Raw genomic sequence first — 25,640 nt, 5'->3', positions numbered from 1 at the left:
AAAGACCCCGCCCACTTCCTCTCCCTTAACCCTTTCCTATTTTCTATGGCACACGGCAAACATACGGGGACAATTTCCTCCTAGATTCTTTGTGTCTCCTCCACCACAGGCATCCCAGTGTTCCTTACTCTCTCCATTAGTGTGGAATTTGCATGATCCCACCCACCTCCTCTCCCTTAACCCTTTCCTATTTTCTATGGCACACGGCAAACATACGGGGACAATTTCCTCCTAGATTCTTTGTGTCTCCTCCACCACAGGCATCCCAGTGTTCCTTACTCTCTCCATTAGTGTGGAATTTGCATGATCCCACCCACTTCCTCTCCCTTAACCCTTTCCTATTTTCTATGGCAAACAGCAAACATATAGGGATTGTTTCAACTTAGATTTTGTTTTTTCTCCACCACAGACATCCCAATGTTTCTGACTCTCTCAATTAATATGGAATTTTTATGACCCTGCCCACTTCCTCTCCCTTAACCCTTTCCTATTTTCTATGGCACGCAGGAAACACATGGGGACAATTTCCTCCTAGATTTTCCTCAACCACAGACATCCCGGTGTTCCTTACTCTCTCCATTAGTGTGGAACTTGCATGATCCCGCCCACTTCCTCTCCCTTAACCCTTTCCTATTTTCTATGGCACACAGCAAACATACGGGAACCATTTCAGCTTAAATTTTCTGTGTTTCCTCAACCACAGACATCCCAAAGTTTCTGACTCTCTCAATTAGTATGGAATTTGTATGACCCCGCCCACTTCCTCTCCCTTAACCCTTTCCTATTTTCTATGGCACACAGCAAACATATGGGGAGCATTTCAGCTTAGATTTTCTGTGTTTCCTCCACCATAGACACCCCAATGTTTCTGACTCTCTCAATTAGTATGGAATTTGTATTACCACTTCCTCTCCCTTAACCCTTTCCTATTTTCTATAGCACACGGCAAACATACGCGGACAATTTCCTCCTAGATTTTCTGTGTTTCCTCCACCACAGACATCCCACAGTCTCCTAAGGCCATAGCTAAGCAAAGAGACCTTCAAAAACCATCTAGATGATCTCATAAGACCACAGTTAAGCAAAGAGACCTTCAAAGACCATCTAGATGGCCTCATAGGACCATAGGTAAGGAAAGTGACCTCCAAAACCCATCTAGATGGTCTCATGAAGCCATAGCTAAGCAAGGAGACCTTCAAAGACCATCCAGACGATCTCATAAGACCACAGGTAAGCAAAGAGACCTTCAAAGACCATCTAGACGATCTCATGAGACCTCCAAAGACCAGGTAGACTTAAGTCAACCTTAGGTCAACTCCCAATGAACTTGGAGGGCCACCTCTGGACCATGGGCCTTAGTCTGGAGACCCTTGATATAGACACTATACTCCCCTATTGATGCCACCTAGAATCACATTGGCCTTTCGAGCCGCCACATCACGCTGTGGGCTCATTTTCACACTCCCCAAAAGATACAAGTGGCTACTGTAGAGCATTTTCTTCCTTCACTATTTTTATATCCAGAGAACGTATTTAGAAAGCCGTCACTCACACCACGTTTAGAAAAAGGCACTGGGATGGACTGGGGTGGGTGGGTGGGAATCATATATCCTAACCTACACAGAGCATATAAGAGCATCAGGTTCTGTTTGTACAGAACGACAAGGTTGTGAAGACGAACCAAAACAATATCTAGCTTTCAAGCCAGAGTACAAGCGAGGACTCGTTTGCTCAGCCCCAATGTATAGAGTTATTCCTTTCCACCATTCCACTGTCATAGAGAGAAAAATAAGAAACTCCAAGTCTCTTAATCTCATCGTGACATTTAGGAAAAGATCCACCAACAGAAAGAACCAAACAACTCACAAAGTATAGCCCAGCAGAAAGAATCAAACAACTCACAAAGCTCTGTTTGACCTCACACTCCCCTCCTCAAATTTGAAAGGAAAACCTATGCTCCGAAAGAGGCTGCTTTATTGTTAAGCGGATGCACGGTCCTAACAACAACAACCCATTTTGAGTTATTTTTTCCCCCCCTACGGCGAGAAGGAAAAGTTTTCGTCAAAGGCAGTGCCGTCCCGCCACCCGTTTCCCATTTCACCGCGATAATCCTCACTCCGATCTGGGTCTCCCAGCGTTTCGGAGGCTAAAACATCCATTATTCGAGCCGACAAAAAAGCAAGGAAAAAAATCAACAAGAAAGTGCCGCTTCGTGGGAGAAAGACTCCATGGGAAAGTATCGGTCCGGGCGCGGGAATTGATGTTTCATTCACGACGAGAATGACTTCTGAGTCCGTTACGGAGGAGGGAACCTGGATTCGGGGTCCGAAGAAGTACTTTCCGGCGGGACGGGTCCGGGTTCCCCGTCGACGAGTCCGACGGAGGGCGGAGGGGACAACGACGGCGTCGGCGGCGCCGTGTCCGCCGGGGAAACCTCCCCGCTCGACGGGACCTCGAAGGCCACTTCAGCCAAAGCGTCTCCGCCGATGAGAAAGCGGGTCATCACGCTGGCGGCCACGGCCATGTCCGGCAAGCCGCCACCGCCGCCGCCGGCCGGCGCGTCTGGGTCGATCCCGGGGTCCAGGAAGGAGCCGCTCAGGTTGGAGAGGAACGAGGCTTCGGTGATGACGGCCGCCGTTTCCGCCACCCAGTTCATGTCGCTGCCTAGAGACGCTGCCGCCGCGGCTCCCTCCCCGGAGGCTTCGCCGACGGCACCGGCGGGGTCCAAGTGGGGCCGGTCGTTGGGGGCGACCGTGGTGTTGTTATTGAGGTTGTCCTGGAGGGTGGTCTGAGCGCCCACTTGCTGGTTCTGGAGCAGCATCTCCTGGATCCGGATCTGCTGGAGGATGGCCGGCAGTTCGTAATGGTGGAAAAAGTAGATCATAGAATGCTAACAAAGAGCAGAGAGAGAGAGAGAGAGAGAGAGAGAGAGAGAGAGAGAGACACAGGATTAGGGCTGCAATTGCTGGGGAGCAAGCTCCTGCCAATGACATGGAAGAGAGGCGGAAAAAGATAATAATAATAATAATAGAAATATAATAATAATAAAAATAAAATAAGAATAATAATAGAAATAAAATAATAATAATAGAAATAAAATAAAAACCAGTACAAGAAAACCGCACTACAAACTAGAGCTGACAGTTGGCACAACAAAACATTGCATTGAAAGTTTTGCAAAGAACTGGTGGGATCACAAACCTGCAAAAGTATTGGAAAATGAGCATGCAAAGGTACTGTGGGACTTCCGAACCCAGACTGACAAAGTTCTGGAACACAACACACCAGACATCACAGTTGTGGAAAAGAACAAGGTTTGGATCATTGATGTCGCCATCCCAGGTGACAGTCGCATTGACGAAAAACAACAGGAAAAACGATGGCAACGGCGATAACAATCTATATATATAAAAGAGTGATGGAATCCTGGCGACCGCCAAAACAACAAAACTAAACACCCCACAATCTCGAAAATTGACAAAACAACTTATGTTGGATAAGTGAGACTCTACAGTATATACAATATAATTTACAATAATATATAATATTACAATATATTGTATATGCATATAATATTATTATTTTGTAATACAATATACAGTAGAGTCTCACAATATACAGTAGAGTCCCAAGCTAAATGGGCCAGCAGAATGTTGGATATCTTGGATAATAAGGAGGGATTAAGGAAAAGCCTATTAAACATCAAATGAGGTTATGATTTTACAAATTAAGCACCAAAACATCATGTTATGCAACAAATTGGACAGAAAAAGTAGTTCAATACGCAGTCATGTTAAGTTGTAATTACTGTATTTACGAATTTAGCACCAAAATATCACGATATATTGAAAACACTGACTACAAGAATGCGTTGGATAATCCAGAACATTGGATAAGCAAATGTTGGATAAGTGAGACTCTACTGTACATTGAAAACATTGACTACAAAAATGCCTTGGATAATCCAGAACCTTGGATAAGCGAGTCTTGGATAAGTGAGACTCTACTGTAATAATAAATAAATAATACTCAGGCCCGTTTCCAACAATAATACAACAAAATACAGCACACAACAGTATAAACAACACATCTATATATATAAAAAGGTAATGGAATCACGGCACCGGACAAAACAACTAAACTAAACGCCCCACAACCTCGAAAATTGACAGCACAACCTCTCATCCACGCCTCTACGTTCATACAACAAAAAGAAAAGAAAAATTAAGTCCTAGCCACAGCAACGCGCGGCCGGGCACAGCTAGTTATTACACAAAATAAAACCTTTACACTAAAAATAACAATAAATAATAATACAACAGCTTCCAATAAGGGGCAAGGATCAATAATCCCATACGTTAACATGGTCCATAACTCCAACCCCAAGGAAGATAGGAAAGGTTGTGCAAGGATGCTGAGATGGTTCCTGATTCAACCGAGTGAAGCTCAGCACACCTGGAAGGTAGCAAGAGGTGACTCACCTGTATGAAAAGCCAGGAGGTGACCAGGGCGAGGCTGCTGTACTGCCCGTTGAAGCGGTAGTGGTAAGCGTAGAAGGCAAAGTGGTAGAGGTAGAAAAACCTGCAGGGGAGGAGAAGAAAACCGCAATTACCCTCTGGTATGCGAGAGCCCCTATATAAATGGGCCAAAGAGAAGGTTCTGGTATTCTGCACAAGAAAACCTGTTGGAATCTACCAGCCGTTGTCTTGGTGCTTTTTCCGGTGGAAGACAGACCCACAGCACAACTGGGAGAAGAGAACCTAACAATACACAAAACCTCAATGACCCTCTGGTATTTGAGCGCCCCTATATAAATGGGCCAAAGAGAAGGTTCTGGTATTCTGCACAATAAAACCGGTAGGAATCTACCAGCGTGTGTCTTGGTGCTTTCTTCTGGTGGAAGACTGACCCACAGCACAACTGGAAGAAGAGAATCTAACAATCCATAAAACCTTCATTACCCTCTGGTATGTGAGAGCCCCTGTATAAATGGGCCAAAGAGAAGGCTCTGGTATTCTGTACAAGAAAACCTGTTGGAATCTACCAGCGTGTGTCTTGGACGGGCCAGCCATAAAACCTCAATGACCCTCTGGTATGTGAGAGCCCCTATATAAATGGGCCAAAGAGAAGGCTCTGGCATTCTGCACAAGAAAACCTGTTGGAATCTACCAGCCGTTGTCTTGGTGCTTTTTCCGGTGGAAGACTGACCCACAGCACAACTGGGAGAAGAGAACCTAACACTCCATAAAACCTCAATGACTCTCTGGTATGTGAGAGCCCCTATATAAATGGGCCAAAGAGAAGGTTCTGGCATTCTGTACAAGAAAACCTGTTGGAATCTACCAGCGTGTGTCTTGGACGGGCCAGCCATAAAACCTCAATGACCCTCTGGTATGTGAGAGCCCCTATATAAATGGGCCAAAGAGAAGGCTCTGGTATTCTGCACAAGAAAACCGGTTGGAATCTACCAGCCGTTGTCTTGGTGCTTTTTCTGGTGGAAGACTGACCCACAGCACAACTGGGAGAAGAGAACCTAACAATACACAAAACCTCAATGACCCTCTGGTATGTGAGAGCCCCTATATAAATGGGCCAAAGAGAAGGTTCTGGTATTCTGCACAAGAAAACCTGTTGGAATCTACCAGCCGTTGTCTTGGTGCTTTTTCCGGTGGAAGACTGACCCACAGCACAACTGGGAGAAGAGAACCTAACAATACACAAAACCTCAATGACCCTCTGGTATTTGAGCGCCCCTATATAAATGGGCCAAAGAGAAGGTTCTGGTATTCTGCACAATAAAACCGGTTGGAATCTACCAGTGTGTGTCTTGGTGCTTTCTTCTGATGGAAGACTACTATTATTATTATTGTTGTTATTATTATTATTATTATTATTATTATTATTATTATTATTATTATTATTATTATTATTATCCATACCTCAGCCAGTGTCTCTTGCTGGTGTTGGTGTGGCAGCAAATGGCGTCATACTGGTCAGCCAGCCACACGATGAGGATGATGTAGAAGGCCGTGGTGGTGTCGTTGAAGAACTCCGACATGATGGCTTCCATGCCTGGAAGAAGAAAGAAATGCCAACTTCTCTCTTTTGTAATCAGAAATAAAGAAAGATCAGGAAGCGCTCCCTATTGAAACAGATATATTTCTCCAGCCAACCAGAGCAGACAAGAGTTGAAAGTTTTTGCCTTGTCTTACCCACGAGGGCCAAGATGACCGTCAGCAACGGGGCCGCCGGGAAGGCGATGGTCATGTTCATCTCCAGCATCTGCAGCAGGTCCACTGCGGAGGAGGAAGATATAATAATAACTAAACACAGCTGTCTATTCTAAACAATCGTCAACAAACTGAAGCTACGGCTAATTGACTGCATTTACATCCTGAGGAGTCCTATAGAATTGCTCCAAGACTACAGAGACTATTATTTGTTTTGACTCCAAGCCAGGTTTGAGCCAATGGACTGCATTTACATCCCGAGGAGTCCTATAGAATTGCTCCAAGACTACAGAGACTTTGATTTGTTTTGACTCCAAGCCAGGTTTGAGCCAATGGACTGCATTTACATCCTGAGGAGTCCTATAGAATTGCTCCAAGACTACAGAGACTTTGATTTGTTTTGACTCCAAGCCAGGTTTGAGCCAATGGACTGCATTTACATCCTGAGGAGTCCTATAGAATTGCTCCAAGACTACAGAGACTTTGATTTGTTTTGACTCCAAGCCAAGTTTGAGCCAATGGACTGCATTTACATCCCGAGGAGTCCTATAGAATTGCTCCAAGACTACAGAGACTTTGATTTGTTTTGACTCCAAGCCAGGTTTGAGCCAATTGACTGCATTTACATCCCGAGGAGTCCTATAGAATTGCTCCAAGACTACAGAGACTTTGATTTGTTTTGACTCCAAGCCAGGTTGGAGCCAATTGACTGCATTTACATCCCGAGGAGTCCTATAGAATTGCTCCAAGACTACAGACACTTTGATTTGTTTTGACTCCAAGCCAGGTTGGAGCCAATTGACTGCATTTACATCCTGAGGAGTCCTATAGAATTGCTCCAAGACTACAGAGACTTTGATTTGTTTTGACTCCAAGCCAGGTTGGAGCCAATGGACTGCATTTACATCCCGAGGAGTCCTATAGAATTGCTCCAAGACTACAGAGACTTTGATTTGTTTTGACTCCAAGCCAGGTTTGAGCCAATGGACTGCATTTACATCCCGAGGAGTCCTATAGAATTGCTCCAAGACTACAGAGACTTTGATTTGTTTTGACTCCAAGCCAGGTTTGAGCCAATTGACCGCATTTACATCCTGAGGAGTCCTATAGAATTGCTCCAAGACTACAGACACTTTGATTTGTTTTGACTCCAAGCCAGGTTTGATTTGTACACTGATGTATTTAATTTCACAGCATATTACATACCATTTTGGAGAGACTGAATGTAAACATTGCGTCGCTAACAAATTTTGGTTGATATGTTTGATATATGTTTTATACTGAAAACTGCTCTGTGTAGCATTTAAATCCGGATGTTTGCAGACTATAAATCTTTATACTCTGCAAGTTACGACTGTGTGTGTTGTATTATTGTTAATATTATTATGTATATGATGCTCTAATATACATATTGTGTTCTATGCTTTGAACCTTTATCGTGGTGCATATTTCTCAGATATCGAGGAAGAGTCAGAGACATCCAGTTGAAGCCCATGAGGACTCCAAAACACAACAGGAACATCAGAAGACTCACCGATGAAAACGAAGATCTGGTGGTGCGAGTATCGCAACAGCATGGAGACCGAGAGGGTCTGGAAAGAGAAGGGCGGAACATCAAGAGGGCAACTTATTTCCGTCTGGGTTTCTTTTATCGACTCTCAAAAGCCCACCAAAGTCATCAAGTGGACTCTCAACAAAACCAAATACTCACAAAAATCACCATGATGACGAAAGCGGCCAAGTAGGAGGTCCTGGCCATCCACATGCTGATGAAGCGGTAGTGCTCCCCGGACACCACGTTGCGGAGGAAACCTGGATGCCAATGAGAAGCGAGAAGTTATATACACATACAGCATAATATAAGCATTATATATTACTATATTTATTTGTATTATTATTATTTATTTTATTTATTTATTACTATATTGTACTATACCCCTATATTGCAATATTATTACTGTATATACTCGAGTATAAGCCTAGTTTTTCAGCCCTCTTTTTAAGACTGAAAAAGCCCCCCTCGGCTTATACACGGGTGAGGGTCCTGGTTGGCTTATATTTGGGTCAGCTTATATTCGAGAATATATGGTACATTTATTATTTTTCTCTATTATTATTGGTATTATTACATTTATTATTTTTCTCTATTATTATTGGTATTATTACATTTATTATTTTTCTCTATTATTATTGGTATTATTACATTTATTATTTTTCTCTATTATTGTTGCTACTATTACATTTATTTTACTCTATTTTTATTATTATCAATACATTTATTATTTCACTCTGATCTTATTATTATTATTGCATTTATTATTTTACTCTATTTATTACTACATGTATTATTTTCCTGTATTTATTATTATTATTATTACATGTATTATTTTACTCTATTATTATTCAAAAGGATATATAAGCACATTTACACTGAAGAAGATGAGAATAATGATTTGATCAGAGTTGGGCAGTCTTATCTTAAATTTGAGCTTGATGTAAATATTCAAAAACATTTAACCTACTAATGCCTCAATTAATGTAATTTTATTGCTATCTATTTTTATTTCTGAAATTTACCACTCTCGGCTTATACTGGAGTCAATGTTTTCCCAGTTTTTTTGTGGTAAAATTAGGTGTCTCAGCTTGGGTCGGCTTATACTCGAGTATATACGGTAGTAATATTGCATGTAATATATAATTGTAATAGTGTATTGTTATCATATTGCATTACATTACATTATATCAATATTATATGTATATAGATTATTAGCGTAGCACAATATTAGCATTATATATTACTATATAGTACTATACCACTATATTGCAATATTATTAGTAATATTACATGTAATATATAATTGTAATAGTGTATTGTTATCATACTGCATTACATTACATTATATCAATATTATATGTATATATATTATTAGTGTAGCACAATATTAGCATTATATATTACTATATTGTACTATACCACTATATTGCAATATTATTAGTAATATTACATGTAATATATAATTGTAATAGTGTATTGTTATCATACTGCATTACATTACATTATATCAATATTATATGTATATATATATATATAAAATTAGCGTAGCACAATATTAGCATTATATATTACTATATAGTACTATACCACTATATTGCAATATTATTAGTAATATTACATGTAATATATAATTGTAATAGTGTATTGTTATCATACTGCATTACATTACATTATATCAATATTATATGTATATATATATATATAAAATTAGCGTAGCACAATATTAGCATTATATATTACTATATTGTACTATACCACTATATTGCAATATTATTAGTAATATTACATGTAATATATAATTGTAATAGTGTATTGTTATCATACTGCATTACATTACATTATATCAATATTATATGTATATATATATATATAAAATTAGCGTAGCACAATATTAGCATTATATATTACTATATAGTACTATACCACTATATTGCAATATTATTAGTAATATTACATGTAATATATAATTGTAATAGTGTATTGTTATCATATTGCATTACATTACATTATATCAATATTATATGTATATATAATATATTATTAGCATAGCATTATATAAGCATTATCCGGGTACCTTTATTCTCTTCGTTTTCCGCCAAAGCCTTGACGCTGGACATGAGGATGTCGTCGTAGCCGAGAAATTCGTCCAGCAAAAGCCGGCTGAACCGGTCGCCAAAGCACTGGTCCCGGGTAGGATCTGGAGACAGAGAATAATAATAATAATAATAATAATAATAATAATAATAATAATAATAATGTATTCTTTCTATATCCAGGAAAATTGACATCTGAAAGATTAAAGAAACCATTTACTATGGCCATCATAACAACAAGAACAAAAAAATTTATTTTTCTATATTTTTCTATATCCTGGAAAATTGACATCTGAAAGATTACTGTGTAGCCGTCAGGACTGGTTCAGAATCTGACCAAGAAACCCTTTATTATGGCCATAATAATAATAATAATAACAACAACAACAACAACAACAACAACAGCAATGTACAACAACAACAACAACAACAGCAGCAATGTATTCTTTCTATATCCAGGAAAATTGACATCTGAAAGATTAAAGAAACCATTTACTATGGCCATCATAACAACAACAACAACAATAATAATTATGATAATAATAATAATAATAACAATGTATTCTTTCTCTATCCAGGAAAATTAACATATGAAAAATTAAAGAAACCCTTTACTATGGCCATCATAACAACAACAAAAATGTATTTTTCTATATCCTGGAAAATTGACATCTGAAAGATTACTGTGTAGCTGTCAGGACTGGTCCAGAATCTGACCAAGAAACCCTTTAATATGGCCATAATAATAATAATAATAATAGTAACAACAACAACAATGATAATAACAACAACAATGTATTCTTTCCATATCCGGGAAAATTAACATCTGAAAGATTAAAGAAACCCTTTACTATGGCCATCATAATGGCAACAACAACAACAATTATGATAATAATAATAATAATAACAACAATGTATTCTTTCTATAGCCAGGAAAATTGACATATGAAAGATTAAAGAAACCATTTACTATGGCCATCATAGTAACAAAAACAACAATAATAATAATAATAACAACAATATATTCTTTCTATATCCAGGAAAACTGACATCCAAAAGATTAAAGAAACCCTTTACTATGGCCATCATAGTAACAAAAACAACAATAATAATAATAATAACAACAATATATTCTTTCTATATCCAGGAAAATTGACATCCAAAAGATTAAAGAAACCCTTTACTATGGCCATCATAACAACAACAACAACAATAATAATAACAACAACAACAACAACACAACAACGTATTCTTTCTATATCCAGGAAAAGTGACATATGAAAAATTAAAGAAACCCTTTACTATGGCCATCATAATAACAACAACAACAAACTGCTCCAAGCCAAACTGGGAGTAGCGGTATACAAGTCTATACAAGTCTAATAAATAAACAACAACCACGTATTTTGTCTATATCGAGGACACTCACCCAAGGTGACCACCATGACGGGAATGCTGAGGCGCTGGCGGGTGCTTTGCGACAAGCGCAAGAAGCCGTACTCGAAGGAATACTCCACAATGTACTCCTCTTGGGGCCAGACTGGGAAACGGAAGGGAAGCAGAGCAGCGTTAAAAGGAGGGCAGCTTTTGGTGGCGAAACATCAGGAGAGAATGCTTCTGGAACATGGCCAGGCAGCCTGCAAAACTCACAGCAACCCGATAGTTTTAACTTAGAGGCTGGGAGGAAAGGATAAGAGACAACAATAATGACAACACCAACGATGGCAACGGCAATAAGAATTATAAATAATAATAATATTTTTTTAAATTTATTTATTTACAGCATGTATATTCCGACCTTCTTTCTCACCCCGAAGGGCACTCAGGGCGGATCACATTACACATATAGGCAAACATTCAATGCCTTTTAACATAGAACAAAGACAAGACAAACATAGGCTCCGAGCGGGCCTCGAACTTATGACCTCCTGGTCAGAGTGATTCATTGCAGTGATTCATTGCAGCTGCTCTCCAGCCAGCGCCACAGCCTGAGCTATTAATAATAATAATAATAATAATAATAATAATAATAATAATAATAATAATAATAATAATTCACACAGTCCTAGACACTTGGGAAGTGTTCGACTTGTGATTTTGTGATACAAAATCCAGCATATCTATCTTGTTTGCTGTGTCATAATAAAATACTACTACTACTAATAATAATAATATTAATAATAATAATAATAATAATAATAACCGCACTACAAACTAGAGCTGACAGCTGGCACAACAAAACACTGCATGGAAAGTTCCTTGACAAAATTGAAGGAAAAGCTGATAAAGAGAAGACCTGGCTCTGGCTCACGAATGGGACCCTGAAGAAGGAGACAGAAGGCCTGATCCTTGCAGCCCAGGAGCAAGCCATCAGGACAAAGGCAATCAAGGCCAAGATCGAAAAATCAGTTGATGACCCAAAATGCAGACTGTGCAAGGAAACCGATGAAACCATGGATCATATCCTCAGCTGCTGTAAGAAAACTGCACAGACAGACTACAAACAGAGGCACAACCATGTGGCCCAAATGATTCATTGGAACCTATGCCTCAAGTACCACCTCCCTGCAGTTAAGAACTGGTGGGATCACAAACCTGCAAAGGTTGTGGAAAATGAACACGCAAAGATACTGTGGGACTTCCGAATCCAGACTGACAAAGTTCTGGAACACAACACACCAGACATCACAGTTGTGGAAAAGAAAAAGGTTTGGATCATTGATGTTGCCATCCCAGGTGACAGTCGCATTGAAGAAAAACAACAGGAAAAACTCAGCCGCTCTCAGGACCTCAAGATTGAACTTCAAAGACTCTGGCAGAAACCAGTGCAGGTGGTCCCAGTGGTGATGGGCACACTGGGTGCCGTGCCAAAAGATCTCAGCCGGCATTTGGAAACAATAGACATTGACAAAATTACGATCTGCCAACTGCAAAAGGCCACCTTACTGGGATCTGCACGCATCATCCGAAAATACATCACACAGTCCTAGACACTTGGGAAGAGTTCGACTTGTGGTTTTGTGAAACGAAATCCAGCATGTCTATCTTGTTTGCTGTGCCATACAACGTCGTTGTGTTGATAATAATAATAATAATAATAATAATAATAATAATAATAATAATAATAATAATAATTCACACAGTCCTAGACACTTGGGAAGTGTTCGACTTGTGATTTTGTGATACAAAATCCAGCATATCTATCTTGTTTGCTGTGTCATAATAAAATACTACTACTACTACTACTACTAATAATAATAATAATAATAATGTGTGTTTTGAGAGGAGCATGGGAGAAAATGACGAGATGGAGAGAGGAGGAAGGAGAAGAAGAGATGGGAAAGATGGGGAAGGGGAGGGGAGGGCTGTGGGTGCCTTTACCTGCTTTGGTTAGCATCTCAAACTCGGACACAGTCTCGCTGAGGGGCTCCATACCTTTAGCGGCCGTCTCATCGCCGAAGGAGAACTCCCGGCTTTCGTTGGCGGCCAGCGCTTTGGCGCCGCTCAGCCGCGAGGGCTTGAGGTAGACCTTGGGCTCAATGTCCAGCTCAAACTGCCAGAGGGGAAAATGGAAACGTGTTAAGAAAAACCCCAAAATCCATCCCTGTTGGCTGCTGGAACAGCCGAGAAAACAACGGGAGAAAATCGAGGCTCATTTAACAAAATTTGGATTACCGTATATAATAATAATAATAATAATAATAATAATAATAATAATAATATTGAATGAAAATGAGCAAGCAAAGATACTGTGGGACTTCCGAATCCAGACTGACAAAGTTCTGGAACACAACACACCAGACATCACAGTTGTGGAAAAGAAAAAGGTTTGGATCATTGATGTCGCCATCCCAGGTGACAGTCGCATTGACGAAAAACAACAGGAAAAACTCAGCCGCTCTCAGGACCTCAAGATTGAACTGCAAAGACTCTGGCAGAAACCAGTGCAGGTGGTCCCGGTGGTGATGGGCACACTGGGTGCCGTGCCGAAAGATCTCAGCCGGCATTTGGAAACAATAGACATTGACAAAATTACGATCTGCCAACTGCAAAAGGCCACCTTACTGGGATCTGCACGCATCATCCGAAAATACATCACACAGTCCTAGACACTTGGGAAGTGTTCGACTTGTGGTTTTGCGAAACGAAATCCAGCATATCTATCTTGTTTGCTGTGCCATACAACGTCGTTGTGTTGATAATAATAATAATAATAATAATAATAGGAATTCAAGTGGCAACACCCACTTGAAAAGGTCCACCCAAAGAAACAGGAAGGAAAGGGCATGCCAATACCTTGATGGAGCTGTTTTGGAACATCTCCACGGTCATCTCTTCCTCCTCCTCTTCCTCTTCCTCCTCCGTTGCCGTCACCGGCTCCACGGCCACCCCAGGGAACCGGTCGTCCTCGCAGAACTGGAGGAAGATGGGGTCGCGGCTGGAGTTGCGCTGGATCTCGACCCTCAGGATCCCGTCCCGGGGCCACTTGTCCCGCACGTGCTCCAGGCAGTTGATGGGCGAGCGGGAGAAGGCGATGTGGATGTAGGCCAGGATGAAGAGCACAAACAGGGCCTGCGGGACACGGGAGAGAAAGGAGGCGTTGAAACAGAGCCGGGATGGCCATCAGTCTGGGGTGCTTTGATTGTGCTTTTCCTGCAAGGCAGGGGGTTGGACTAGGTGGCCCATGTGGTCTCTTCCAACTCAATGAACCCAACCAGCCCTGTCACATAGCATGAGAGTTTATTTATTTATATTATAACTAGCCGTGCCCGGCCACGCGTTGCTGTGCCGTTGTCTGGTGGTGTTGGTGAGAAATTGTTGAGGTAGTGGGGGTATTGAATGTCTGTTGTATGGTTGTCTTTATGTTTAGTATGCACACTGAAGTGGATTATATGGCAGTGTGGACTCAAGATAATCCAGTTCAAAGCAGATAATATAAGACTCTAAATGGGTTATATAGCTGTGTGGAAGGGCCTTGAGTCTACACTGCCATATAATCCAGTTAAAATCAGATAATCTGTGGAAGAGGCCTAAGTGAGGCCTAACTGTGCCTGTCCCCTGGGCTGAGTAGGTTGCTAGGAGACTAAGTGGGCGGAGCTTTGCCTTCAAACTGGCAGCAATTGGATAAAAACTGTTATTCCTCTCCCTGTAACTAGGACTTTATTTTTCTTTTCTTTTTGTTGTATCAACCTTGAGGCGTGGATGATGGGTTGTGTTGTCAAATTTCGAGGTTGGGGGGGGGCCTGTACTTTTATTGTTTTGTGAATAGCTGTGATGCCATGACTCTTTTATATATATAGACTAGCTGTGCCCGGCCACGCGTTGCTGTGGCAAAGTGGTGGTGGCATTGGTTAAAAGTTGTTGTGGAATTTTTATTTGGATTTTTTAAAATTAATTTTATTGTAACTTATCTTTTTTATTTATTACATTTTATTATTTTGTTGTATTGTTTTTAGTTATTTTGTTATAGTATCTCATTGTATTAATTTTTTAGTGTTTTTTATTTATTTTTTATTGTATTACAGTAGAGTGTCACTTATCCAACATAAACGGGCCGGCAGAACGTTGGATAAGCGAATATGTTGGATAATGAGGAATTAAGGATTACCCTATTAAACATCAAATTAAGTTATGATTTTACAAATTAAGCACCAAAACATCATGTTAGACAACAAATTTGTCAGAAAAAGTAGTTCAGTACACAGTAATGCTATATAGTAATTACTGTATTTATGAATTTAGCACCAAAATATCACGATATATTGAAAGCATTGACTACAAAAATGCGTTGGATAATCCAGAACGTTGGATAAGCGAGTGTTGGATAAGTGAGACTCTACTGTATTTGTATTTATTTTATTTTTTATTCTTTTATTAACACTGGGCTGAGTGGGTTGCTAGGAGAGCAAGTGGGCGGAGCTTAGCCTTCTAACTGGCAGCAATTGGAATAAAACAATTATTCCTCTCCCTCTAATTAGGACTTTTTTTTTCTTTGCTTTTTGTTGGATCAACCTAGAGGCGTGGATGGTGGGTTGTGTTGTCAAATTTCGAGGTTGGGGGGGCTTGTAGTTTTGTTGTTTTGTGGGTCGCCGTGATGCCATCACTCTTTTATATATATAGATATATTTATTTATTTGTGACATTAATATCCTGCCCTTCTCACCCCAAAGGGGACTCAGGATGGCTTACAAGTTATATGTACATACAATATATTATGAGCATAGCACAATATAAGGATTATATATTACAGTAGAGTCTCACTTATCCAACGTTCTGGATTATCCAACACATTTTTGTAGTCAATGTTTTCAATACATCATATTTTGATGCTAAATTCGTAAATACAGTAATTACTATAATAATAATAATAATAATATAATACAATATATAATAATGGGAACCTAATACAGTAGAGTCTCACTTATCCAACACTTGCTTATCCAACGTTCTGGATTATCCAACGCATTTTTGTAGTCAATGTTTTCAATTCATCTTGATATTTTGGTGCTGAATTCGTAAATACAGTAATTACTACATAACATTACTGCGTATTGAACTACTTTTTTGTCAAATTTGTTGTACAACATGATGTTTTGGTGCTTAATTTGTAAAATCATAACCTAATTTGATGTTTAATAGGCTTCTCCTTAATCTCTCCTTATTATCCAACATATTCGCTTATCCAACGTTCTGCCGGCCCGTTTATGTTGGATAAGTGAGACTCTACTGTATGCATGTAAAATAATTATATATACAGTACTAATAATATTGCAATATAGTGTTATAGTACGATATAGTTATATATAATGCTTATATTGTGCTATGCTAATAATATATTGCATATACATATAATATTGATATGATAATGTAATACGAAATAATAATACACTATTATAATTGTATATTTATATCACATGTAATATTACTAATAATATTGCAATATAGTGTTATAGTACGATATAGTAATACAGTAGAGTCTCACTAATCCAAGCTAAACGGGCCGGCAGAAGCTTGGATAAGCGAATATCTTGGATTATAAGGACTGAACAAGGAAAAGCCTATTAAACATCAAATTAGGTTATGATTTTACAAATTAAGCACCAAAACTTCATGTTATACAACAAATTTGACAGAAAAATGCAGTAATGTTATGTTGTAATTACTGTATTTACGAATTTAGCACCAAAATATCACGATATATTGGAAACGTTGACTACAAAAATACATTGGATAATCCAGAACGCTGGATAAGCGAGTGTTGGATAAGTGAGACTCTACTGTATTGTATGTACATATAACTTGTAAGCCACCATGAGTCTCCTTCGGGGTGAGAAGGGTGGGATATAAATGTAGTAAACAAACACCAAATCATCATAATAATAATAATGTATAATATAATATATTGTATGTACATATAACTTGTAAACCGCCCTGAGTCCCCTTCGGGGTGAGAAGGGTGGGATATAAATGTAGTAAACAAACAAATAATAATAATAATAATAATAATAATAATAATAATAAGGGGGCCAAGAAGACATCATTCCACCATGTCTCCCATGTCAATATAACAGTATAATAATATATATTATGCTATACTAATAATATATTAGTATAGCATAGGCAATTTAACCCTCAGGAGAAGGTTTTGCCTCTGCGTCTGTCTCTGTCTTGGTTCTGTGTGTATATGGTTAAATTGCCTCTGCGTCTGTCTCTGTCTTGGTTCTGTGTGTATATGGTCAAATTGCCTCTGCGTCTGTCTCTGTCTTGGTTCTGTGTGTATATGGTTAAATTGCCTCTGCGTCTGTCTCTGTCTTGGTTCTGTGTGTATATGGTTAAATTGCCTCTGCGTCTGTCTCTGTCTTGGTTCTGTGTGTATATGGGCATTGAATGTTTGCCCTATATATAAGTCATGTGATCCGCCCTGAGTCCCCTTCGGGGTGAGAAGGGCAGGATATAAATACTGTAAATAAATAATATATTAATATAATACCTTGAGGAGCACGAAGAACTCGAACACGCGTCGGAAGGAGGGCGGGAAGAGGCGGGCGTAGGTGACGGCCATCTTGAAGAAGAGCGCGTGGAAAAGGCGGTCCCGGACGTTGATGAGCGGGTTCTGGTTGAGGTTGCGGACCCCGCGGTTGTTCCCCGGGGTCCCCCCGACATTGTTGTTGGCGGGGTGGTGGGGATTGTTGGCCTGATTGTCCGACATCCTCCCGAGTCTTTCCAAGCGTTAAATGTCCGGTTTGGGCCCCGTTGCCGAGCACAGAGCCAGCCGAAAAGGCACTCAATAAAGAAACTAAAAAACAACAACAAAGAGTGGGGGGGACTGCTCTCAGAAAACCCCTCAAAAGGAAAAAAATAAAATAAATATACTAGCTAGAAACCGAATTATAGATAAAGCAACATTTCAATAAAATTGAAAGTTGGTGGGACTGGAAGGACAAATGAATGCTGTATTTTAAGCTGTTGAGATAATGTTGAGCATCATAAATATGGATTAAATAAAAAAGTTTTGGGTCTGGGAAGTCCTAAAAGAACAAAATAGGAAAAGGATGAGATGGAAAGAGTGTGTGAAGATATTTAGAAAGGCCTGTTTTTAAGCTGGAATTTATTCCCAAACTGTATCAAAGTGACCTTTTAAATATAAATATAAAATTTCAAAGAAGAATCAATAAAAGTGAAAAGAACTGAAGAAGGGGAATAGAAATTTAAGAATAAACAGAATTTAAAAAAAAAGAATGAATGAAGTGAGAATAGTTGTCTCAGAATAGCCGAAGAGGAGAATATAGATTGAGAAAGGAATAAATCAAAGTGAGATTGATCTAAATCTAGATTTAAATAAATGAAGTGAAAAGAAAGGAAAAGCGATCTCAGAATATCCAAAGAGAAAATAGATTGAGAAAGGAATAAATAAAAGTGAGATCGATCTAAATCTAGATTTAAATATAGATTGAGAAAAGAATAAAGGATAGTATAGATTGAGGAAATAATAAAGAATATTATTATAAATTGAGGAAATAATAAAGGATATTATTATAAATTGAGAAAAGAATAAAGGAGAATATTATAGATTGAGAAAAGAATAAAGGAGATTATAAATTGAGAAAAGAATAAAGGATATTATTATAGATTGAGAAAAGAATAAAGGATATTATAGATTGAGAAAATATTAATTATAGACTAAGAAAATAATAAAGGATAATATTATAAATTGAGAAAAGAAAGGATATTATAGATTGAGACAAGAATAAGGGAGGATATTATGGATTGAGAAAAGAATAAAGGAGAATATGGATTGAGAAAGGAATAAAGGATATTATAGACTGAGGAAAGAATAAAGGAGAATGTTATAGATTGAGAAAATAATAATTATAGACTAAGAAAAGAATAAAGGATATTATAGATTGAGAAAATAATAAGGGAGAATATTATAGATTGAGAAAATAATAATTATAGACTAAGAAAATAATAAAGGATTTTATAGATTGAGAAAAGAATAAAGGAGAATATCATAGAGGAAATAATAAAGAAGGATATTATTATTATTATGAGAAAAGAATAATTATAGACTAAGAAAAGAATAAAGGAGAATATTAGACTGAGAAAATAATAAAGGATATTATAGATTGAGAAAAGAATAAAGGAGAATATCATAGATTGAGGAAATAATAAAGGATATTAATATTATTATTATTATGAGAAAAGAATAATGGAGAATATCAGATTGAGGAAATAATAAAGGATATTATTATTATTATTATTATGAGAAAAGAATAATGGAGAATATCATAGATTGAGGAAATAATAAAGGATATTATTATTATTATTATTATTATGAGAAAAGAATAATGGAGAATATCAGATTGAGGAAATAATAAAGGATATTATTATTATTATTATTATTATGAGAAAAGAATAATTATAAAAAAATAATAAAGGAGAATATTAGACTGAGAAAATAATAAAGGATATTATAGATTGAGAAAAGAATGATAGACTAAGGAAAGAATAAAGGCTATTATAGATTGAGAAAATAATAAAATGTATTATAGAATGAGAAAATAATAAAGAATATTAAAGACTGAGAAAAGAATAAAGGAGAATATTATTGATTGAGGAAATAAAGGAAAACAAAGCTTGGAAACCAACCAAGGGCCTGGCCTGTCAAAGGGAGGATCTGAAGCCTGAGCTCGAGTAGTCGCCAAGCGCGGCCTAGCGTTTCTGAGGGGAGGCCTGAAGCCTGCGCTCGAGTAGTCCCTCAGCGGGAGGGTTTTCGAAAGGGGGTGCCGGGGGGAAAGCGGGGCTCCGCCGGGCCCCCCGCGGGCTCCTCGCCCCCGCCTCCCACCTCTGGGGCGTCTCTACGCGTTTCGGGGGCGCCGCTCGAGACGCCCCGTCCTCCGCCCCGCCGCCTCTCAGTCCCCCTTCGCGTCCGGCAACGCGGCCGCCATTTTGCTTGGCTCCGGCCTCCTCCTGAAGGGACGCGGCGGTGACGTCAGCCCCGAGGGGGCGGGGCCTAAGAGAGAGAGGAAACAGAGGGCGGGGCCTAAGAGAGGGGAAAAAAGCTCCGGGGCCAAAGAGGACACGGTCCGCGGGGGCGCTACTTCCGGCCCTCATTCGACACACTTTGAAAATACAGTAGAGTCTCACTTATCCAACATTCGCTTATCCAACGTTCTGGATTATCCAACGCATTTTTTAGTCAATGTTTTCAATATATCGTGATTTTTTGGTGCTAAATTCATAAATACAGTAATTACTACGTAGCATTACTGCATATTGAACTACTTTTTCTTTCAAATTTGTTGTATAACATGATGTTTTGGTGCTTAATTTGTAAAATCATAAATCAATTTGATGTTGAATAGGCTTCTCCTTCATCTCTCCTTGTTATCCAACATATTCGCTTATCCAACGTTCTGCCGGCCCGTTTATGTTGGATAAGTGAGACTCTACTGTATTATAATAATAATAGCACCTATAGGTCTTATTATCATTGCATATATTATATTGCATATTATTATCATTTTACATGTACAGTAGGTCCAATTAATATTATGTATTACTAGCTGTGCCCGGCCACGCGTTGCTGTGGCAAAGTGGTGGTGGTATCGGTTAAAACTTGTTGTGGAATTTTTATTTGACGTTATTTGAATTTTTTTAAATTAATTTTATTGTCACTTACCTTTTTAATTTATTATATTTTATTATTTTGTTGTATTATTTTTAGTCATTTTGTTATAGTATTTTATTGTATTAATTATTTTAGTGTTTTTTATAATTTTTATTGTATTATTTGTATTTATTTTTTATCATTATTTTATTAACACTGGGCTGAGTGGGTTGCTAGGAGACCAAGTGGGTGGAGCTTAGCCTTGTAACTGGCAGCAATTGGATAAAAACTATTATTCCTCTCCCTCTAATTAGGACTTTATTTTTCTTTTCTTTTTGTTGTATCAACCTAGAGGCATGGATGAGGGGTTGTGATGTCAATTTTCGAGGTTGTGGGGTGTTTACTTTTGTTGTTTTGTCCGCTGCCGTGATGCCATCACTCTTTTATATATATAGATTATATATTATGATTATTATTGTATATATACATTAGGTCCAATTATTATTATGTATTATTATATTATTTTACATGCATATTCAGTCCCATTATTATATCTATATATATAAAAGAGTGATGGCATCACGGCCATAATAATAATAATATTAATAATAATAATAATAATAATAATAATAATAATAATAATAATAATAATAATAATAATAACAGGATCTAATGTGCATGTAAAATAATAATAATAATAATAACAAGACCTAATGTGCATGTGTGCTGTGTTATGTACATTTAAAATAATATATATTAATAATATATTAATAGTATGCTTGTAGACACTAGAGACAGAGCGCAGGGCAAACCTATTTTTTTTTATTGAAAAAAACTCATAATTTTCATAATACAGTAGAGTCTCACTTATCCAACACTCGCTTATCCAACGTTCTGGATTATCCAACGCATTTTTGTAGTCAATGCTTTCAATATATCGTGATATTTTGGTGCTAAATTCATAAATCCAGTAATTTCTACATAGAATTACTGTGTATTGAACTAGTTTTTCTTCCAAATTTGTTGTCTAACATGATGTTTTGGTCCTTAATTTGTGAAATCATAACTTAATTTGATGTTTAATAGGCTTCCCCTTAATCCCTCCTTATTATCCAACATATTCGCTTATCCAACATTCTGCCGGCCCGTTTATGTTGGATAAGTGAGACTCTACTGTAATAATAAATTGCTTTGGGAACCTGAAGCGATGGTGGAACACTCATCGCCTTGGCTCTTTGACATCCACAGGAGGCCCTTTGTTTACAAAAGCTGGCTTTCCCATGATGCACTATTCTCCCCTTATCGGCTAATTAACTTTCCTGGTTGATTTTGCATCGTATTCTCGTCTGAAAACATCACTTTCACAAAGAGGGGGTGCATATAAATATCTCCAAAGGGTAGAAAATATAAATCTAAGACAAAATAAATATATGTATGTACATAGATATGGTCACCGTAACCTAAAAGTTTTCCAAGGATAGGGGTATATATACGGATCGGAGCGAAATAGGTTTTGTGCTCGCTTCGGCAGCACATATACTAAAATTGGAACGATACAGAGAAGATTAGCATGGCCCCTGCGCAAGGATGACACGCAAATTCGTGAAGCGTTCCATATTTTTGTGTTCCATCTTTGTTATTATTAATCATATTAATTTAATTATATTATTGTTATTGTTATTAGGCACTCAGCCTGTAAACATTCTCGTTTTAGGCACCCCCCTATTTTTAATAATTGCGTGCAACTAATCAAAATATTAATAAAAGTAATATTAATATATCATTAATTACTAATTGTATTACTATGATTATATCAATTATTAATTATATTATATCAATTACTTATTATATTATTATAATTTTGTTATTTTTTATTATATTAATATTATTATTAGTTATATTTATAACTAAACATTTACAATTACAGTAGAGTCTCACTTATCCAACATAAACAGGCCGGCAAAATGTTGGATAAGCGAATATGTTGGATAATAAGGAGAGATTAAGAAAAAGCCTATTAAACATCAAAATAGGTTATGATTTTACAAATTATGCACCAAAACATCATGTTAGACATCAAATTTAACAGAAAAAGTAGTTCAATACACAGTAATGCTATGTAGTAATTACTGTATTTATGAATTTATCACCAAAATATCACGATGTTTTGAAAACATTGACTACAAAAATGCGTTGGATAATCCAGAACGTTGGATAAGTGAGTGTTGGATAAGTGAGACTCTACTGTAGTTCAATCGGCGAGAAAGTAAACAATCCTGGTGTGTTGTTTACTCTCACCTTGCCAATCCAAACAAACAAACGAGTCAGAGTCCTCATTGCTTAGTAACTTCGTGTTTTCCCGTATCGAACACTTATATGTATCTTTGCGGAAATACTACAGGTGCGATTTCACAGAAACCACGATGGAGAAAAGACAACGACCCCGTGGAAGGCGAGACCACATTACAATGTCGGTGGTAACATCCCGTTCGGAGTTGGACGAGATTCGGGAGGACAGACCAGAAGAAACGTGGGTAACCACTTTCCCCGACGTTCCGGAAAAGTTCCGGAAAACCATCGTGGTTGACTTGAGACCCATCTTGGAGAAGGTCATGGAGGAGCAGGACAAGGGAACGGAGATGGATGAAGACCTCGGAGATGTTGGAGAACGTCCCGACGGCACCGTGAATGGATCCAACAACAGAGGTCTCAACGGCACAATGTTTGGATCCAACGGTGGAGGATATCTTGATGGAACAACACTTGGAGTCCATGGTGGAGAACATCTCGATGGAACAATGCTTGGATTTAATGGTGGAGAACATCTTGATGGAACAATGCTTGGATTTAATGGTGGAGAACATCTCAACGGCATGATGCTTGGATCTAGTGGTGGAGAACATCTCAATGGCACAATGTTTGGATCCAACAACAGAGGACAACTCGATAGAACAATGCTTGGATCTCATGGTGAGCGTCTTGATGGCTCAATGTTTGGATCCAATGGTGAAGAACATCTCAATGGTATGATGCTTGGATCCAATCATGGAGAACATCTCAACAGATCAATGTTTGGATCCAACAACAGAGGACAACTCAACAGCACAATGCTTGGATCTCATGGTGAGCATCTTGATGGTTCAATGTTAGGATTCAATGGTGGAGAACATCTCAACGGCTCAATGCTTGGATTTAATGGTGGAGAACATCTCAACAGCATGACGCTTGGATCCAATGGTGAAGGACATCTCAATGGCATGATGCTTGGTTCCAACGGTGAAGAACATAATGACATGATACTTGAATCCCATGGTGGAGAACATCTCAACGGCATGATGCTTGGATTCAACGGTGGAGAACATCTTGACTGCATGATGCTTGGATCCAATCGTGGAGAAGATCTCAATGGTATGATGCTTGGATTTAATGGTGGAGAACATCTCCATGGAACAATGTTTGGATTCAATGGTGGAGAACATCTCAACGGCATGATGCTTGGACCCAACAGTGGAGAACATCTCAACGGCACAATGCTTCGACTCAACGGTGGAGGACGACTCAACAGAACAATGCTCGGATCCCATGGTGAACGTCTTGACAGCTCAACGTTTGGATCCAACAGTGAAGAACATCTCAACGGCATGATGCTTGGATTGGATGGTGGAGAACATCTCAACAGCACAATGCTTGGACCCAATGGTGGTCAACGTCTTGGCAATGACACTCAACGTCTTGATGGAACCATGCTTGGACCCAACGGTGGAGAACATCTTCATAAGGAAGAAATTCCGCCAACTTCCAGAGCTGAAGACCCCTTGAAACCTTTCAAGACCACGAAGGAAAGCCAACCGAGGAAGAGGGAGTCAGCGGAGCTTCGGAAAACCACCGTGATGTCCGTGGTGACGCTGGAACGGAAGCTCAGCCCTCCACCGTTCCTCCCCAAGATCGCTCCGAAGCCGGAGATAGACGTCACGACCGCGGCAACTCCTCCGGAATTCGAACTCCCCACCCGGCTCCTCTTGCAGAGACTGGAGGAGACCACGACCAGCGAGAACCACGTTCTCATCGCGGAGACATTGAGTCTGTTGCGGGTGGTCAGGTAAGGAGACATTGGTGGCCTATCGAAACTACAACTCTCCCGAAACTATATATCTCCTTTCTTCTCGTTTCCTAACTAGGGAGAAACCGATTCGTTTTCCCGATATTCCGCGGATCCAGCCCAGGACGAGACACGTCAATAAATTCCCTTGGACGCACTACCACGCTCTCCACGGAAAACTAGAACTCCCAGACCTCTGAATTCCTCCCAAAGCTCTCCTCTGGAATCCTAGAGCTCCCATCATCCCCATCATGTAATAGATCTAATAATATTGCAAAATAGTACAATATAGTAATGTATAATACCAATATTGTGCTATGCTAGTAATATAATATATCGTAGAGATATATAATATTGATAATAATATTATAATGGAATAAAATATAACACTATTGTAATGTAATTGTGCTATGCTAATAATATATCGTAGTGATATATAATATTGATAATATTATAATGGAAAAAAATATAACTATTGCAATGTAATTGTGCTATGCTAATAATATAATATATCGTAGAGATATATAATATTGATAATATTATAATGGAATAA

At 38.6% G+C, this 25,640-nt stretch overlaps 2 protein-coding genes and 1 non-coding gene across 6 annotated transcripts; 2 read left to right on the top strand and 1 right to left on the bottom strand.

The window, feature by feature from the left end:
* Positions 1-1,956: 1,956 nt before the first annotated feature.
* tmem259 (transmembrane protein 259) lies at positions 1,957-20,369 on the bottom strand. Of its 4 annotated transcripts, none has more exons than XM_062959534.1 (12): positions 20,028-20,369; positions 17,869-18,174; positions 14,175-14,450; positions 13,260-13,431; positions 11,308-11,418; positions 9,860-9,982; positions 7,942-8,042; positions 7,765-7,822; positions 6,213-6,296; positions 5,940-6,072; positions 4,482-4,581; positions 1,957-2,890 (listed from the first exon to the last, which is right to left on the bottom strand). In XM_062959534.1, exons 2-12 carry the CDS (start codon positions 18,085-18,087, stop codon positions 2,297-2,299), a joined length of 1,971 nt encoding a protein of 656 aa, XP_062815604.1. In that variant the 5' UTR covers positions 18,088-18,174; positions 20,028-20,369; the 3' UTR covers positions 1,957-2,296. The 4 variants fall into 4 exon arrangements, with proteins under 4 accessions (XP_062815604.1, XP_062815605.1, XP_062815603.1 ...); XM_062959535.1 differs by having other exon boundaries at positions 20,224-20,369; XM_062959533.1 differs by lacking the exon at positions 20,028-20,369 and having other exon boundaries at positions 17,869-18,416.
* Positions 20,370-22,503: 2,134 nt separating this feature from the next.
* LOC134293370 (U6 spliceosomal RNA) lies at positions 22,504-22,610 on the top strand. The gene has a single exon (XR_010000337.1). It is a non-coding gene; the product is annotated as a U6 spliceosomal RNA (small nuclear RNA).
* A 231-nt stretch (positions 22,611-22,841) lies between these two features.
* Positions 22,842-25,334, top strand: LOC134293254 (filaggrin-2-like). The gene is made up of 2 exons (XM_062960328.1): positions 22,842-25,087; positions 25,167-25,334. Exons 1-2 carry the CDS (start codon positions 23,412-23,414, stop codon positions 25,285-25,287), a joined length of 1,797 nt encoding a protein of 598 aa, XP_062816398.1. The 5' UTR covers positions 22,842-23,411; the 3' UTR covers positions 25,288-25,334.
* The last annotated feature ends 306 nt before the right edge of the window (positions 25,335-25,640 follow it).

This window comes from Anolis carolinensis, unplaced genomic scaffold, assembly GCF_035594765.1.
Source record: "Anolis carolinensis isolate JA03-04 unplaced genomic scaffold, rAnoCar3.1.pri scaffold_7, whole genome shotgun sequence".
In the NCBI taxonomy this organism is placed as follows: Eukaryota; Metazoa; Chordata; class Lepidosauria; order Squamata; family Dactyloidae; genus Anolis; species Anolis carolinensis.
Note: the sequence above shows the minus strand (reverse complement) of the source record. Positions and strands in the feature narration are given on the sequence as shown.

Coding starts and splice junctions, on each gene's coding strand:
- LOC134293254 (XM_062960328.1), top strand. CDS start 23,412: ATGGAGAAAAGACAACGACCCCGTGGAAGGCGAGACCACATTACAATG. Junction 25,088..25,166: donor AGTCTGTTGCGGGTGGTCAG/GTAAGGAGACAT, acceptor TTTCCTAACTAG/GGAGAAACCGATTCGTTTTC.
- tmem259 (XM_062959534.1), bottom strand. CDS start 18,087: ATGTCGGACAATCAGGCCAACAATCCCCACCACCCCGCCAACAACAAT. Junction 13,432..14,174: donor TCCAAAACAGCTCCATCAAG/GTATTGGCATGC, acceptor CCCCTCTGGCAG/TTTGAGCTGGACATTGAGCC. Junction 4,582..5,939: donor AGCAAGAGACACTGGCTGAG/GTATGGATAATA, acceptor CCTCCCCTGCAG/GTTTTTCTACCTCTACCACT.